This window comes from Lonchura striata, chromosome 2 (assembly GCF_050655825.1).
Source record: "Lonchura striata isolate lonStrDom1 chromosome 2, ASM5065582v1, whole genome shotgun sequence".
Classification (NCBI taxonomy): Eukaryota; Metazoa; Chordata; class Aves; order Passeriformes; family Estrildidae; genus Lonchura; species Lonchura striata.
Genome location: NC_140704.1, coordinates 20,648,684 through 20,667,104, shown reverse-complemented (window position 1 = coordinate 20,667,104; position 18,421 = coordinate 20,648,684). Strand labels below are relative to the sequence as shown.

The following is an 18,421-nucleotide window of genomic DNA, read 5'->3' as shown; positions in this document are numbered from 1 at the left end:
TATATGGATAGTCCACTGTATTTAGTGGAATACACATGCTCTAAATATGCTGATAGAGTTTCTTTACAGCTCCTACAAGTTCTCAAGTAGCCAAGACAGCAGCAAAATCATCTACCTTGGTTCTGTGCTAGTATGAATATATGCATTTTAGCTGATTTGGGCCTTCTGTACAAGGCTGCATGTGCCTGCTGACAAAACACAGTGTGCACATATCCTGAAGATACTGCAAATATCTCAACATCTTCAACAACTCAGTGTGGACCAGCCACAAGGGCTAAAATAATCAGTGGTTAGACAAGGCTTAGCAGACTCTCTCAGGTGGTTCAAAAGCCAGCACTGCCCTTACTCTGAGTGATATTGGAAAAATATAATGAGTGTGAAATTTGTCTTTATGTAAAAATCTTCTTCAGTTTAAAAACTTCCCATTACACCAAACTTTTTCCATTGAAAATGCTTTGGTATGACACCAGTGCCTGTGGATCTGTGGCCTGAGGGCATTTGTCATTGCTGAGAACAATATGAAGTATTTCACTGTTATTATGCATTGGACTAAACTGGGGTGGGAGGAGGAGAAAAATGGATGGAGAAAGATGCTGTCAAAATATCAAAATATTCAAAACATTGTTAAAATAATAAATGCTCAACTGTCCTTTAAGGCCATGGTGGGAAGGGTGAGGAAAACAATTTTAATTTGCTCTAAAGAAAGCTTAAGTTCAGTATCAGGAAACACACTAGAAGAGGTTACCTAGGCAAAATGCAAAATTTCAACAACTGAAATATTTTAATAGTGATGAAGACAAACTTTTTCCAGTAATGGTGTAAATCTACTTGATTTTAAGTCACCAATTATAAACATCTAAAAAGTGAATGTTTGTTTGCAAAAACAGTATCATATCAGTCCTGTTATATGCACATTATTGACACCAGCAATGCTTACACAGATGTATCTCCTTGTGGATTTTCAGTTACCCTAGACACACACACACAAAAAATCCCATAAAAGAGAATCAAACACAAAGTAAAACTAGCAAATATTTAAAGCTGTAACTCCTGTGAGCTAAGTGAACATCACAGCACAGCTTGTAAAGTCATTTGAACAAAGAGCAAAACATTCAAGTGACAAAAGTCCGTGGATGACTATAAACCAGAAAAAGTTTTGTTAAGTTTGTTTTAATAGTTTACCTAGCTTACATCTTTGTAATAATTTAGTTCATGTGAGTTATTGTGCTGTATATGTAAAGACATCAAGACTTTCTGGTTTCATACTGCAGACTGTTGTGACAGTAGAAGTACCCACAAAAAATTCCACTATGTAACAGCAAAATTTCAAGGGCACAACCACAAAAAGGAAGACTATTTTTTATCTATGTACATTGCTGTAGTATTTTATAATGAGCAAGCAATTATCTTTTTGTACTGCACTGAGGGATCTAGACCATGACACAGGTATGTCCAGGCTCTTGTCAATACAAGTCAATGTGTCAATAAAAGTGCAATGAGGCATATTATGATATATTCCAAAATTAGGACAAAAATGGTTAAATCTGATATCTGAAACAGTAATGTTGAAGGGGAAGGCTACACTGACAGCCCTTGAACTTCCTATAAATGAAGTAACATCATAAATGTCTAAGACAAAGAAAGCCAAAAGGGTTGAATCTGAAATCAAGGCTGAATATGTAAAAAGTGTAATAAAATTTTCAAACCAAAGACTATTTAAAAAGTCTGCCATGAAGACATAATTAGCTCCGATTCCTATAAGTAGAATCTAATCCAAAATTAGATTCTACTTATAGGAATCCTCCATCCTTTAGAAAAGTATATAATAGTCTGTACACCAATTAAAAGATTCAAGCCTTGCTTCAAACTGTCACTAATTACTATCTCTCCACCCATCTCTTTCTCTCCTGAAATAAAATTTATCTTTGAATATATACTTATTATTTTACATATCATCTATGAAATCTGTCCAGCAAATGTACTTAATCTCTTTGCAGTCTGAGTTCTGTGTACTTTTTTGTACATTGGAAGATTTCAGAGATTACAGCAGAAATATTGATCTGTTTAGTGTTAGAAAAGCTATTGATTATGTGGTGGTGCAAGCTTATATAAGCATAAATTGACCTTACAGTGTATTTTATTTGTGTTTCAGCTGATGTTCATTGCAGTACACAGATGTGATAACCAATACTGTTATATGGGTTAGAGTGTAGTTTGCAACAAAACAAATCTCTTCAAGAAATGGTATTCTATAATCTGCAGGAATATTTAACACACACTTTTGAGAAGAGATATTAAAGTGGGAAAAGGGTAATAGAGGTCAAATAGAATAAAAAGGAAGAGGGAAAATAACAGGACATGGAAAATGGTTTATTTTTTATCTCTTCTTTTTATGAATATATGTTCTTTTTTAAAATAGTAATGTTCCTTTAAAAAGGAAAAAAAAATCTTTTGGTTGGGGGCAGCATTCTGCCAGCTAGACTTCAGTGTAAAATCAAGAATTTTAAAACTGTGTTTTACACCTAGGAATATGATTCTCTCTTCATTATAAGATGCAAATAAGGTTTGTCTGGAATGGTCTTTCCATGGGGAGAGGGCCCAGTCCCCACAGCTCACTATTTTAGTGTGATACCACTCCTGAGGTGCTGCTGCATTGCTTTGACAAGCTTCAAGCTCATTCAGCCCAGAAATACAATGCTCAGAGGCTTCTCTGAAACACAGCATCTGCTCAACCTTTCTCCCCTCATTTTGAGGCCTGTATTAAATATTTTGTAGCTTTGTGCAAAAGCTGGAGTCACAACTACTTTGGAAATCTGCAGATTATTTGATACTGTCGGTATATAGCCCAAATGAGAGTAAAATAAGCTTGAAAGTCTGTAAAGCATAGACATGTGGAGGTGTAAAAAACAATTACAGCTTGCACTTAACTAGGCCCTGTAATTTGTTGTAGTAATGAAATATTTCTTTAAAGCAGAAAACCTTAGAAGAATACTAATATAATAATTAATATTCAGGTTACCTAGGTAACTTGAGACTCTGCTGAGTGTAGCTAGAAGATCCTTTGCAGACAAAGCTACCCAGTACAGTTTTTTTCCTTAGACCTTTAAGGATGATCTCTCCAGGCAGCTGTGAGATTATTTCCCCCACTTTTCCAAGTTTCTACAAAGTTTCTCCCTTACAGAAAAGGCACTTGTTCTGTCTAAAACAAGTTAGAGGTGATGTAAATATGAAAAGGGAGAAAGAATTCAGGTGGTCTTAGAAACAAAGGCATAATGTGGAGATGCTAGATGATTGAAGAGCCATAATGAACAAAATAAATTTTTTAAAGGTCAAGAGAAGATTCATTTTATAAAGGAAAGGCCAGAATAAAAAATGTTTTCTATATATCTCTAGAAGTAAATGTTGGAGTAAGACTCCAAAAATCACTGTCAGCAGGATGCTACTTACACCAATGACTGACAAATACTACTGTGGGGCACAATAAATCTTAACTAGATTTCAAGACCAATGAACGAAGTGCTTGCACTTGCTCCTCTGAGGGCAGCCTATGTCTGACAATGCTGATGTCACCACTACAGACACTAAAATAAGTGAAATGCCAGGAGATTGGTTCCCTGACAGAGTCTGGACAAAAATCAACCACAGAAGAGTGACTGAGAAATGGGAGGTATTAAAGAGAACATCATGGCTTGTACTTGCTTCCTTACTCTCCCTGATTTTGAGAAATGCATGTGTAAACATCACGTAGCCGTCAAGAACCAGTGAGCGCTGCCAGAGAGCAACCTAGCCAAGAGCATGTGAGCCAGCACAGCAGAGCAGCTTTAGAGGGAGCCACTTGGGAAAGAGCAGCCCTCTGACAACAAATGGACACATTCTGCACAGCTGCATGACAAAGCTGAGCCAGGTAGTAGAGGGTCAGCCTGGAGTCCTGCACCCTGCTCTCCAACAGTGAGTTGGCAAAAACACTGTAGTTTGTGCCAGACATGGCTGTCAGCTGTAACTCTTTTGCCAAATAAAAAGACAAGTATTTCTTTCCTGAACTGCACTTCTAATTTATATTCTTTTATTCGGCCTGGATCTTCTGGGAGAGCAGCTTACAATGAGAATGGATGTGTACTCCTTGGCACACAGTGCTGTCTTCTAGGAACACAGGAGTTACTGGCTTAGATCACATATTCCTTCACTCCACTAGCAGCATGCTGGAAGCCAGCAGCAAAAGCTGCAAAGCAAAACACAGGAAAGCTTCTCTGAAAAATTAACTACCCAGGAGAAGCTGCTCTTGAACCTTATTAATTAGAGGTTAGTGTATGCCCTGAAGCATAAGACATTAAATCCCTTATAAATATGCATGCCTGTTCTTCAGAACTTCAGGATAATAGAGAGATGTCATAAAATTGATGCCGCGCCTGAGAAGCATCTAAGCGTTCACTGCATTTAACAGATGGACAAACAGGAAAAGAAGTCAAGTAGCTTCTCTGCAGTCCTGTGAGCAGGCAAACTTCTGGTGGCACTGGCAGGTGAATAATGTGACACAGCTTTAAGTTTCTCCTGCTGAAGATGGCTGGCTGTAGTACCCAATTTCTGCTGCACAGCCCCTCAGAGATTAATTTCCTCTTCTGCAAATGGGTGTGTTTATCTACCTACTTAATGAGATTTTCAGACTGTAAAATATTTGTATTACACAGCTATTACTGACACTAGGCTAAGTCCAAAAAGGGAAGAGATCTACTGCCCAGTGATTATTAATTCATTTATTTCACTACAATTCTATAACTTTTTCACCCCCATAGCTCCATGAATGTATCATTTCTCAGCTAAAGTGCCCTTCCAAAGCTAGTTGGAGGCTTAAGTCTGATAAATTTGGAAGTGCTGTAAGCATGGAGATTTGGCCAGAAAATTTTATATAAAATTTGGTTTTCTTTTAAAAATCTTTTTATTTTAAAGACTCTATTGACCAACTGCTAGGAGCCTTGAAAATCTCCAGTATGGTCATGGATTAAGGACAACTGTAAAATTTTAATATCCTATTTCCAAAAAAAACCAACAGAGAAGACTGAGAATGAAAAGAAAGACAAGACTTATGCAAAAGTACTCATCTTTGTAAAATAATCATTCACAATGCCCTACACCAAAGCAGCAGTCCTTAGTCATGTCAATGGAAATCTTTGATGACATCAAATCAGATCAAATTTCAGGAACAGGATACATAGTACTGTCATCAGAATTGCAGCATGGGTTATGTACATATGAACTAGCTAACACTCCAGCTAGTTTGGATGTTAAAACCCAAGAAAACCATAACAGCACAGCCCTTGAATGTTGATTCAGTAACAAGTTTGTCCAGCCTGTGCTGAACCATGGATTTTAAAAGATGGTTTTCTTCTGCTTGGTATATGACCTAAATTAAAGTTAGTAAGATCACCTCAATGCACATAGAGTCCACACTTTTCTGGCAGCTTAGTGCATCCGACAGTTTTGCCTTTCGAATTTTTCCAGTTTGATCATTGGTTGCTTAACCTACCTTGGCTACTTATGACCCACACTCCTTGCTGGAAGCCAAAGACAGCACAAGGAACAGCAAGCATCCTGTACTTGAGTCTTATATGTTTCAGATGCTTGATTCCCATAGCCCTAGAAGATGTAGAAGCTGGCCCAGTGCAGGGGAGATTATATAAGTAATAAATGAAGAAATCAGGCTGGACAAAGGTGTGGCTACATTGCCACTGATTCAAACACCTAGTACAGCAGAAGCAGTGGCAAATAGCTGGTATGTGGTAGCTGGTCCATTTGGAAGGAAGGGAAGTTAAAAAAATAAACAGATTGGAAAAGAAAATGCCCAAATGTAGCAGGATGGGGAGCAGGTAAGAGCAGCTTTATCTCCTGTCAACTCTGTGCAAGACACTTGCCTGTTCTGAGATGGAATGGGCTGCTTTACAGCTCCTTATCATGCTTGATAGCTCTGTGCACAGCTGAGGCCTGAGTCATTACAAAGTTTCTTTAACTTTGTATAAACTCCTACCTCAGCTTTGGGAAACACCATTAGTCAGTTATGATACACAGCAAACACAGCAATTTATGTTGCACAAAACCCTTTAACCGCCCCCAACCCAAAACTACTTCTTCCGAAGGGATCATGCTGAGCACGTGGATATTAAGCTCTCAATGCTAGTTAACTCCAAAGAGTTGGAAGATAAGTCAGTTTATTTATTTTTAACAATCATGACGGAATCTTTAATTATGATCCATGTAAAAATATAAATCAAGAGAGCTTTTTTCCCTGAAGCAAGTAGAGATGGCACAGTGAAGCCGTTTTTTAGAACCAGCACGATTTCCAAATGAGAGTTTAGGCTTTTCAGAGCTCACCATCCCTACTGAGCATGTCCTTCTGTGCCATCCCAAAGAAGGACAGATGGAATAATGTGCTGTCATGCTCAGGGGCCATGACATGCAGTGACAAACCTAATGAGTGCCGTGGGCACTTCTGCAATAGAGGCAATAGTCTTGAGGTAAGGAACACACTGCCTCATTATAGCCTTTTATCAGAGTGCCAATTCAAATGGACAAAATAGAATTATCAATACTTTTTTTAACACTGTAGGGTTTATGCCAGGAATATTTTAATTAATTTAACTTAAGTTAGTTTACTACTCATTATAGTGAAAATAGATGAAATTACTTACGTAGTTCTTTTATTCTACTCAGTTTGCACAGTTAAATTCCAACAAACAAGAAGAGATGCAGCATCAAAATATTAATAGAAATTATTACAAGCAATACAAAATTATCTGTTTAAAAGGGAATATTTAAATTTATGGCTTGTTAGAAAAATCTAGGGTAAACAGTTTTTCTATGAGACAATGAAAATTACCTGAATTTTGTAGATTCTTCTGGTTTCCTTACCCAGGTGCAGTTCTGCAGTTTTGTGACTATATGAAGATAATAATCTTCTGAGGATCTAAAAAAAGAAACAGCAACAAACACTAGAATACATATGTATGTATATTTAGAAACAGTCTTTTAAAACATTCAAATTATGCATTTATTAATAATAATGTGCATGATGCATATATAATAGATTGCTGTTAAAATTCCATGACCTATTTTATTTTTGTAATTTGTAACAGCACTATCCTCATTTAACTAGCATGACCTATTAAACATCTCTTCTTTGTATTGATGTCCTAATGAACTTCAGAAAGTTTCAAAAGTACATTTGTTTCAAACTTACATAACTATAAACACTTTGAAGTTATTAGAAATCATCTCAAGTGCAAAATTCCAAAATAATATAAATAATTCCCTCGTACTTGGTGGTTTCAACCTTAAAAGTATTTTGAAATGTGGCTCTTGGTGGCCAAGATGAAACATAACATTTCTTACACCTTTTCTTTCCTTTACTTCAGAGTCCTCAAAGCTCAATCATCTAAAGACAATAGACCAATATTTACAAATGTAATTTTTCCTTTAAACTGTTTGTAAAATAAAACAATCTACTATTTTACATGATCCAGAACTTTGGTTACATTGCTACAAATAACCAAAAAGCTCTCCACTCTTGAAAATCCATTAAAGAGGTTTAAATTTGTTCATAAGTCAAATACTTTGTAACATGAAAGTCAAACGAATTAAGACATTTTTTGCTTTCATGTTCAATGTTACTACTTCTCCCATTTGAGCCTGGATCATAATACAGGTTTTTAAAAAACAAAAACTGACTTAAGATAACTGGAGGAATAGGAAGAAAAGATGGTATGGATGTCATGACTAAAATTCTATGGGATTCAAGTCTCCATACAAGAACTAACTTGTATTATTATAATAAAAATGGCTTAGTGTCAAGCCAAACCATCATGAATTTATTCAAGCTGTCACTCAGAAGTGTCTATTTTGAACAGTTTTATGAGAGTTGGGATTGCAAGAAATGTCAATTGTTTTTAAGTGGAACACAAGAATTGATAAAAAGCAATATATAAAAACACTCTTGTGGTTGCAGCAGCAGAGGTCAATTATCTGAAAGCTTCCTTCTCTCTGTTACACATTTGAAACAAACAGATTGTTTGCTTCATAAAATGACTGCAATTGCTAAAGCCAACTCGTTTATCCTATTCCAAGTAAAATCATGTCCAATTTCCACATGGGAAAATAAATTCTAATTTTAAGAGGAATGTTGCATTAAAACCGATCTCTGGCTCAAGTTTGCACCTGTGACAACATGTACAAGTTTCATCCTCCACACTTCGCAAACTCTTAATGGAACTAGAAGCTTATGACTAAACTGATTCTACTGAGCCCTTCACAACTCAAGAGAACTCAATAGGCAGAAGAAGAAAAAAACCTAGTTTCATTGCAGCTGTAGCTGATCTGACCTGGTGCAGTTCCATTCTTTCTCCTCCCAGCCCAACTGCCTTGTGTCACTATGGGTACTTGCCTCACTCCACCCCTGTATTTCTTTTGCCAGGTTTTGCACTTGCCAAATGCCTTCATAGGCCACTTTTAGTACCAGGGCAAAAAAATAATCCAGAAGGAAAAGGATATGCATATACATTTTCTTCTTATTGTGTTAAACCAGATAAGAATGATTCCATCTAAGACCACAGCCAGTATAAGCAAATAGTGATGGAAATGGACAAACAGGGATCAAAGCCCTCCTATTTTGGCAGCTGCCTGCTGGTATGTGATCAGCCTTGGAACTGCAGCCATAGAAAATGTAACTACCATCCTGCTGAAGCTGATCCCTAAATTGAGTCACTATGTGGTCAGACAAGTGTCAGTAGGAATACAGGGCAGGGAGTGTTTGTGGGGTGAAGGTGAGATAAAAACACAAAACCAAAATAGCCAATTCTGATGTTGAATAACTCATCTGGTTTCATTCCTTAATATAAACAAGAAATCACTCTTAGATGCTTGAACTTACAAAAAATTCTAGAAATTAATAGGATAACAGACCATGAAGAGTTATTTATGCTTTCGTTACCCAAGAGAAAAAAAAAATATAGAAAAAGTAAATTCTAGCCTAAAGACATTGATAAGACGAAGATAAGAGTCAGAAATGAAATGAAAAATTACCATCTATTCAGAAAGAAATTGCATGGACTGACAGTTTTTTAGTAAGTTACAGGGAAGCATTTGGCAGGGAGAAGAATGAAAGCATAATCCATAATGTTAGTTCTGAGACCTCATAGGAAACATAGGCACTCACTGTAAGGGCCCTCTCATACTTGTAACAGAAAATGCACTTAGGGTAAAAACACCAAGCACAAAGCAAGAACACTGCAGCCTTTCCACAGCTGTCTCTACTGGATGGAACTGCTCTTGCTGGGAGGTATCCAAGATCACCAGTTCACATAGGAAAGCACCATTTCCAGGTCTTTACAAGCCAGAACACCAACTATGCTCACCCTATGCATCCAGTTTAGCTCTCTCCTCTTGTGACTTACAAAGACACTGTGGTCTGTCAGAACTTGTCTTTACCAGCTGGCACAGTGCCACAGGCAGCACAGACATCCCAGCACGCTGTCCTGGGGGACAGGAGCTCCCAGCTGTGGCAGCTCTGCAAGGCATCTGCTCACACCAGTAAAAGGTTTCTATGAAGTTAACTCCAACACAGACAATATTCCTAGAAATAATTTTTTAAAGACTCAACATGAAGCTCTGGGATTTGCTGCAGCTGGGTTTGCAGCCCAGGAAACTTTGTTTTCCTCTCAGAAAGCCAGTTTTAGCATTTCCTGCTTTAAAGGAGGCTTGGGGATTCACTTCTCTAAATGAATCAGTTCAGGTTATCAGGGAATCATTTCATGACTCTGCTGTAACCCAGACAGTCATCTTCTCCACTCTTCCATTTTAAGGAGCTGGCAATTACATATATTTCCACTGGCACCCAAGAGCCTACAGCACATATTCACTGATGCTAAAAGGGTTTTATTATTAAGATAAAAAAGGCTCAGGTAAATTGAACTATAAAAATACTTGGACAACACAATGATTACAGTACTGAGAAGAGTGAATGAATGAAACATGGGGTATTTTGTCATGTTTTTGTCTGCCAACTGCACCACAACCGTTATAATAATTTGCTGTCCTAGGAAACTCACTTATACTATATGAGCCTGACTAACAAATAACACCTGGAAGGCGTTTTTATTTTTTTCCCCAGAGTATTTGTCAGGTAAGAAGTGACCTTCTATGTTAACTGCAGTGGATAAGGTGGAATTACTATTCACAGTCGAAGCACTGACAAAGTATTAGTATCTTCTAATTTTTGGCAGATATCAAAAGGACAAGAGCAAGGACAAAAGTGTAGCGATAGTATGGAGACAACAGGTAAAATGTCAGAACAGACAGATGCAGTCTCACTGGTTATTTGCTAAAACTAAATACCAGCTTGTAAAAAAGGTATTTGAATTAGAAGGAAGATTGAGCAGCAGGAGTGAAAAAAGGATACATTTCTACTAAGCAGTTTATGTTCAATATGGAAACAAATAAGAAAAGCTGTGGCATGAAATGCAAAATAAGGGAGGCTCTGTCTTGCCTCTGGACACTTTAACACTACCAAAAAAAAAAAAAAAAAAGTCAGTTTTATAAACCCTCAGGAGATTGTATACAGGGCTTGCTCTAGAATAATAATGGAAAACTGCTAGCAAAACTCAGCACTTCACACTTTGTCACCAGCAGCACATACTTGGCCATAATAACTTCCCAGTTACACAGCATTTCTTACTATCAAATCATTTGACAAACTTTAAATCAGTATTTTTTTTTTCTTCTTCCTTTCAACTGAAGAGGCAGAAGTGTCCAGAATGTCCCTGCAGGTCTAGAACTGCAATATAAAGCATTTATATACCACAGCCATGGGTCACACCTTGAAAAAGCAACAGAGTCCCTGGAGCTCCTCTAAGTGAAGGTCAATCCTGCAATATTCATGGCAAAAAGCAATCCCTTGCTCCTTTTTTTCCCAAGCATCTGTTTCTCTTCCTACCTGCCCAATTCATCTTCTGCCCCATTAAATGGTACAGCACCTTTCTCCTTAACCACAGAATAAAGGTCTTGTACTTTGTAAAGTTCCTCCCATAACCTCAGCTCCAAAATGTTCTCAATATGAAGAGCTTATCTCCAAAGACTATAAACCTCTGCAATGTGTGGGATAAACAACAGCAATTATTTTGCTGTAAGTAGATTTTGAAAGCAGTATAGTGACTTCGTTTCTTTCCCTTGGTGTTAATCACTCAAGTTTTCAGTCAACTGCATTCTTTGTTCTCTGCCAGTCTATGTTTCAGCTCTCACTATCAGTGCATCAGTAACATAGTGTTCTAGCACCTTTCAAAAGAATAAAAACTTCAGTGACAATGTTGCTGAAAGAGGTGGAATACTGATGGGAGAAGAGGCTGTAAAGAAGGGAAAAAAAAGAATAAATAAATAGGGGGGAAAGGAATAAATAAATAAAGAAGTAATAATAAGAGCAAAGACAAAATGCTGGGAATATGATGATTTAAAGAGAGGTGAAAGATCTTTAAATGCAATATATAAGTGAGGAGCAGGCAGAAAGGAGAGTAAGTTTTCAAATCATCATTCAATGGTTTTTTTTGGCATTAAGGAAAAAATTGAGTTCTCCAGTATTTTGAATGGGGAAAACCATATAATTATTTCCAGCTCATCTTTTATCTCATTCCATTTATCTTCTCAAATGGAGGGGAGTCGGGAGGGAAACTCCCAGCTTTAAGGACAGCAGGGCACCATCCACTTTAAGCTGCAACTCAGTCCTAATGGGAAGCCTTTCTTACTTTCAATGTTTTATTTATTGGTGCATCAATATAGGAAAAGATGTTACATGTCAAAAACAATGGCTGCTTCTCAGCTTTACACTTTGAAAAGTGACAAGGAATTTGAGCAGGACTGATATCAAAGTTGGATTTTTCTACATGCCAGAAAAATACAGAACAGCAAGTTGAAACCCAAAATTAATTTGGGGTGTTTTTTTTCCAATGTGTCTAAAATTAGACTGTTAGTTTCCTGTGGACTTATAATCATAATGCAACTAACAAGCAAGTCTTTATATTAGTACATTTCCAAACTTCCTCTAGTCAGCAATGCTGAACAGAATCATTAAATGAAATTGCTCATAAATGGAGGAGGGTTCACCAGTCAGGGAAAAGACACTCAAAACTTAATTTATACCCCACACTTCTACTCTATATTTTTGTGAATAACTTGAAATTTAATGTTGTTAACTGACAAGAAGAAATCTTGTATTGTAAAAATAAAAAAGTTAAAATCCCACCTTGAATAAATCTTATCCATGTAAAAGAAAAAATACAGCAAACATTGGTTGAACAAATCTAGCTTTCTGTTGCATAGCTCCACATTAATAAACCAAGAATTATGTAAAAAAGGACAATCTTTTACCCTTCTATTTAAAACAAACAAAGCAGAAAGGATAGCAAACACCTACCTTTTCTTCTTGATAGATGATGACAAAATGTTGTCCTGAATTGCTTTACATTTTGAAGCCTGCTCAAACTGGTAAATTCCATTTTTATTATGAGTTGTCCTGTTTAAGGGGAACAGGAGGTGAAAAAGCAATAAACTATAAAAGAGAACATATTCTACCAATGTTGTCACATTTACTTTGCTATGACAATAAGATTAATAACCGTTGATTTAGCTGGAAACATTACCAAACAAATCTTATGGACTTCTATTGTGAAGCTCCTATTATTAAAGGCGAGTTTTCTACTAGGCACTATAAAGTATTTGGTTCTTTAAAATAACCTTATTTCATAGTCTGAATTATATTTTCCACTTTACACTGTAATCAGTAAATGTAATTTAAAAAAATAAATTAAATTGAAAGCATCTTGAACATTAAGTTTTGAAGATATTTAAAATATTCTCTAGTAAAATATTTAGCAGATGTGATTTCCTAAAATTTTGATGAAATGCAATATTCATAGTGAATATAATATATAAAAGAAAATTTGCACAGGTGAAGTGGATCTTTGACCTTAACTTACTGACTCAAGCATACTTCCTGCCTTGTTTATTCTTTATTTACACAGAAAGATCAGATATTTGTAAAAGGAACTAAGGCAAGTGCCAGATAGTGATCTTTAATTCCTATCTTATTTTCATCAAACTCCATGTGTGGTCCTCTTGCTCTGGGCAGCTGTTATAGAAGGCTGAGATGTAAATTAGTAAATGACTGAGATACCAAGGTCTTATTCCATTCACCTCAGTTCATCCTCTATCTATGTCCAACCTCATACAATCACCCTCTTCTAGCATCAGCCTTCACTCTGTGGATTGCTATTTATCATAAAGATTTTTCCCCGGCATTATTTTCCTTGCCCTTAACCGTGTTCTTCCCTGTCACTTCCCCCTCCTCTTTGCTTCTTTCCACTGATTCATTACAAGATCCCTTGGATATTGCATCCTATTTGCCCAAAGAAGTAGAAACACAGAAGACAGAGACACTGTGTGCAGTTCTTAGAGAACAACTGAAACATCTCTGTACAGAGGCAGTCACACACAAAGAGAAAGGCCTTCCTGCTTCGCTTTCTGCTTCTGAGCCATCACTGCTTTTACTGACAAGGATCAAAACTCCATTGCCTTTATCTCCTACAACATGGAGACCCCTTAGCAACAAGATTTCTGACAGGCTGATTTTGAAGACCTTGCTTGGCTAAAATGCCATTTCAAGCCACAGAACCACAGAGTGGCTGAGGTTGGAAGGCATCTCTAGAGGTCATCTAGTCCAAACTCCCTGCTCAGGCAGAGCCACCTAGAGAGGGTGAGCAAGGACTGTGACCAGGTGCTTTTGAATATCTCCAAGCATAGAGACTCCACAACCTACCTGAGCAGCCTGTGCTAGTGCTCAGTCACCTCACAGTTAAAAAGTGATGCTTGATGATCAGAGGGAATCTCCTGTGTTTCAGCTGGTGCCCACTGCCTCTGTTTTATCACTGGGCACCACTAAGAAGATCTTGGCTCCATCCTCTGCACCCTCCCTTCAGGTACCAATAAGGTCTCTCCTGAGCCTTCTCTTCTTAAACGCTTCAAATAAGAAGACTGACTGAAGAAGAAAGAGAAGAATAAATGCTTGTTTATTTTGCTACTGAACTGACTCTCATGGTCATAGCTGACAGGGAAGGAAAGAATCACCTTTTTTTCTTCTTTCCATTGCCCATGAATTTTTTAGAGTTAGTCACCACTAGCAGCAATTCCCACAGGATGTAGGCTGCCAAGGAGAGAGAACAGCCCTCTTAATTTCTTCCCACTACCAATAAATTCTTCCCAGTATACACTCAGTGCCCCTGAGGAAGTATCCAGTCTATATGCCCCTTGTTGAGGAAAACAGAAGACAACACAACATAAACCTCTATCCTTTCAGTTCTGCAGTGACTTCAATAGATAGTAACAGCTGGCACTGCCTACTGAGAGCTCCTTGGCTGCCTTTGCATACAGCTCTTTATCTCATTTTTTCTCAAGGAGTGAAATACAAATAGCAGAAGGCTCTCAGAGCACACAGTTCAGAGCTAAGAACTCTGCAGATCTCACACAGCAAGTGCTAGCAAATATTCTACCTACAAAATTTATGTACACAAATTTATTGCAGCTTGGTCTGAATGGTTCTGTCTATCTAGAACAACCAGGTAGGTCCTTTCCAGTTCTCAAAGAAATTTAGTTAGCACTACATTATGCTTCCTCTCTCTTGCTCCTTGTAACTCAGTTACATCAAATTTTTATTCTGCAGCTGCAGCTTAAAATAAGAGCAATGGCTACAGGCAAAAGTTTAGCTGCCTAAACAGCATCTTAAAGAAATAGAAAGAAAAAAAAAAACCAAAACAACAAAAAAAACCTATTGATATAAGCCAAGAACACATTACTGCTGCAAATAAGCCTTTCATTATAACTAAAACCTAAGATGCTGATGCTGATTTGAGAAGCAGCCTCAGCCCTTCTGAGCCACAGCTGGCCAGAAGAGACCCTGTCTAACATGTGAAGGCTGCCAGGTGCATGCCCAAGGCAGAGCAGGCAGGTTTGATCAGCTCCCTGCGAGGTGCGTTAGCAAAGTGGCAAAGCATCAACATTCTTTCATAACTCCGTGCAGACAACTATTATAAGTCCTTACAGCTTCCTATTATTTTTTGTCTTGAGATCTGTGGGGCAATGACTAAATATTCTCTCAAATACAAGCTTTACTCCACAGACTTTTAGTCCTTTTAAAAATTCATAAGATCTTGGCAAGCAAGTTGCCTCATTTTTTAATATGCAATTGTTTTTAAGCAATCATTTTCAAGACTTGAAAAATTCAAAAAAGAGGAAGTCAGAAAAAAAGAAAGAACAAAATAATTCCCTATTCTGTTTTGTCATTAAAGCCTCATAATCACTTTTACAGCCACATCATAGATCACCAAAATGCTTCTTCTGCAGCTTTTTATACATAAAATTTACTCAACCTACTTTATGTGGTGCAAAAGGTACAAAATGAAAACATTTTATTTGCAAGAGATGTAAAACTCATTCCATTAAAATTTAATTTTCTGAATTTCTGTTTCACTGTCAGAGTGGCCTCTGCTTCACAAGTGAAATCTTTTTGCATTTAGATAAAGATGGGTGTGCAAGAGGCAGTCCAGACTTCTGCTGCATTATTCACGGCAAAGTTGTGCAGACATCAGACTCAGATTAAATTTCTGCTCATTTCAGACAATTGTGCAAGGCAATATTTACCACTAAATGAATTTACCTGACCCAGAGGATGACAGTCTTGCTCACTACTTAGAGCAGCACTACAGCTTCTGTAATGAAATCAGTAACATGCCTATCAACGCAGATATCAGCTACGTTCAACTAATTTTGTGAACTACTAAGCTAAATGAGAACTTGAAGCACTAACATTCTGTTGGCTTGAACTCATAAAACTGATGATATAGGGAAATTTCAGCTGTATTTTCCCTAGGGCTTAACCAATCATATTGGACTAAATCTGAAAAACAGGGTTTTTTTAATCATATATGAACAGCTTAAGGACCACATACTTCCTATGGTAATTCTAGAAACTCAGGAAGTACACCATCTGTACTTTAATAAATCCACAGTAGATTAAGACCATGTGCCTTATCTATCAGCACGTTTTTATTCTATATCTTGCTCTCAGGAAGACAAGCAGATCTTTAAACTGTAAAATTGTTTAAGACAAGATTGGAATCCACCTTTAGACAGAAATTATATGGAAAGTCCTTTTGCTGCTCCTGCAGCATTCAGTCCTGAGGCAATAGGGACCCTTATTGCAGGGAATCACCAGAGGGGTATGTCAAGTAAGACAGTATTCTGAGGGAGCAGAAAGGTACAGGCAGGAAAAGCAAAGGCACAGCCTTTAAAAACAAAACCAAACTCAACCCCAGTTATCAGAGTAGCAAAATGGGATGAGCATAAGATGGAGGAATGGTAGGTAGGAAAAAAGGCAGATGGAAAAACTGGTGCTATGAGTTATACTGTAACACAAAGATTAAAAGGTCACTACTCTAGATGTCCCTCAAAATCAGATAGAAACAAAGAATGTGGGATGAGATATTCAAAATTTCTCAGACCTGAACCATCTGGCAGCAGTAAAAGCAACAAAGATTTCACTTTCCTAGTAAATCCACACTTAAAGTATGGGAAAATCCCACTCATTGGCTATTCACTCCATACCCAGCAGAACAAGTTGCTGCTCTTTTCTATAGCTTCTTGCTCTTGTCTGAAGGGGCACAAGAGTTCTAAACATGCTCCAGCTCAGCATCTTCAGCTAAAAAGGATAACTTCTGTAGGCAAAATTGCACATTTTTATCAGTCTACCAAAATGGCACTGAATAGCATTATCCAGATTGTGAATATCTTCTGTCTTAAGCTCTCCCTTGAGGGGACTAATTTATATTTGAATATCATCATCTGTTAGTTGAATACTATTTAAAAACCCACAATCCATACTTCCATAGGAAGGGTGCTCTTAAGTGCTGTCTTTGATACTATTTCTAATTAATCAGATGATAAGAATATAGTGATGCTTTTAAAGTTCACAACACCTTGATTAATAAGGCAATACACAATTTAAATGCTTGGTGAAATGGACTATAAAAATGGCTTCATAAAACCACAGGAGTAAGAATTTGTCTTGAAACATTAATCACAACAACTGTTAAAGGGACTGATCCTACTATCTTTGTTCAAGTTCCTATAGAGGTATTGCTTATCTAAAGAATGCTAAATCTGGTCTTTACACAAACTGCATCTTTAAATTATTTGAAAAACCCTCCAGTGCATTCACCAGGGTTATGTACAACAGATACTTTTTATTTATAAAATCTATAAACTGCATGACAGGTACATGACAAGCAACATTCAGAGCTTCATGGTAGGTGAAGTGAAAAGAATAAGGTACTTACACTAAAATCATGTTACAAGGGCACACAATAGAATGACAGAGCAGTTTCACTTGGACCAAGTAAAAAGAAACCTTTCACCACTGTCAGAACATAAATGTGTCCTGGCAGCAGCTTTCAGCTGAACACCTATTCATTTAGACAGAACTAATACATAAGGCATGGGTTCAAAATGTGCTCCTAAAATATGTCTGCATGCATCACTTGGGAATGAAGGGGCAAAATATTAAGAGAGCAGTAAAATTAATAAAGTGGACCCCCACTGCTGACTAATCTAAACCACAGCAAATTATTTGTGCAATACACTAGGCTACTCCGTAATTGTGGTATTAGCCTGTGTCTTCTTTCCCTTCTGACTGCCTGAATGCAATATTTTGTCAGTAGACAGAATGTACAAGTCTCTGTAGCATTGTTAATTAAGTATAGCTGTTTATTTCCTAGGCCTGCATACAGATCTGCTGCTGAGAGAGGAATTGGAGAAATCAACACTATGGAACACTGTATTAATACTAACTTGTTTACACATAGCTTCTCAATCACTTTCTCCCACTGTTCAATTACCTCAGTGGTGTTTACACTGTGATTGCCTTGGACCTGCAAAGACAAAAAGCAAGCTAGGGAAATAGTAAAGGAATGCCTTAACACTGGCAACACAGACTAACAGAGTAAGGTAGTCAGTTCCTTAGGGTACTTCTGCCTTGTAACTTTTATATAAAGTATACATAAATAGTGTTATTTTGACTTCCCTTGCAGGACCTGGCATTATTTATCTGCTGCATATTCCTGGGTAGTATAATAGGAGTTAGAATTTCTGCCTAAATTTAACCTAGTACACACTAGGCCTCATAACAAGGAAAATACTACCTATCTTCTCTTACTATTTTCATTTTCCCCTGGTAAGCACTAGCAGTATTGAGCCTTCTGTTCTACTATTAACAAATATGCCTGCACAAACACAGGTGGGGAGAGAGGAAAGGAGAGAGGGAAGACCAAGGGTCTAAAGGTGG

The 18,421-nt window shown here is 37.3% G+C and overlaps 1 protein-coding gene across 5 annotated transcripts in view; it reads right to left on the bottom strand.

Moving 5' to 3' along the window:
* The window catches only part of ST8SIA6 (ST8 alpha-N-acetyl-neuraminide alpha-2,8-sialyltransferase 6), a 62,902-nt gene that overhangs the window by 23,480 nt on the left and 21,001 nt on the right, over positions 1–18,421 (bottom strand). For 4 of the 5 annotated variants that reach the window (XM_085565932.1, XM_085565940.1, XM_021551697.3 and 1 more), the window contains exons 3-4: positions 12,446–12,544; positions 6,869–6,955 (exon numbers count right to left, since the gene is read on the bottom strand). In XM_085565932.1, the coding sequence (XP_085422058.1) occupies positions 6,869–6,955; positions 12,446–12,544 (186 nt within the window). The remainder of the gene's footprint in view (positions 1–6,868; positions 6,956–12,445; positions 12,545–18,421) is intronic. The other variant, XM_021551699.3, reaches the window with a different exon arrangement.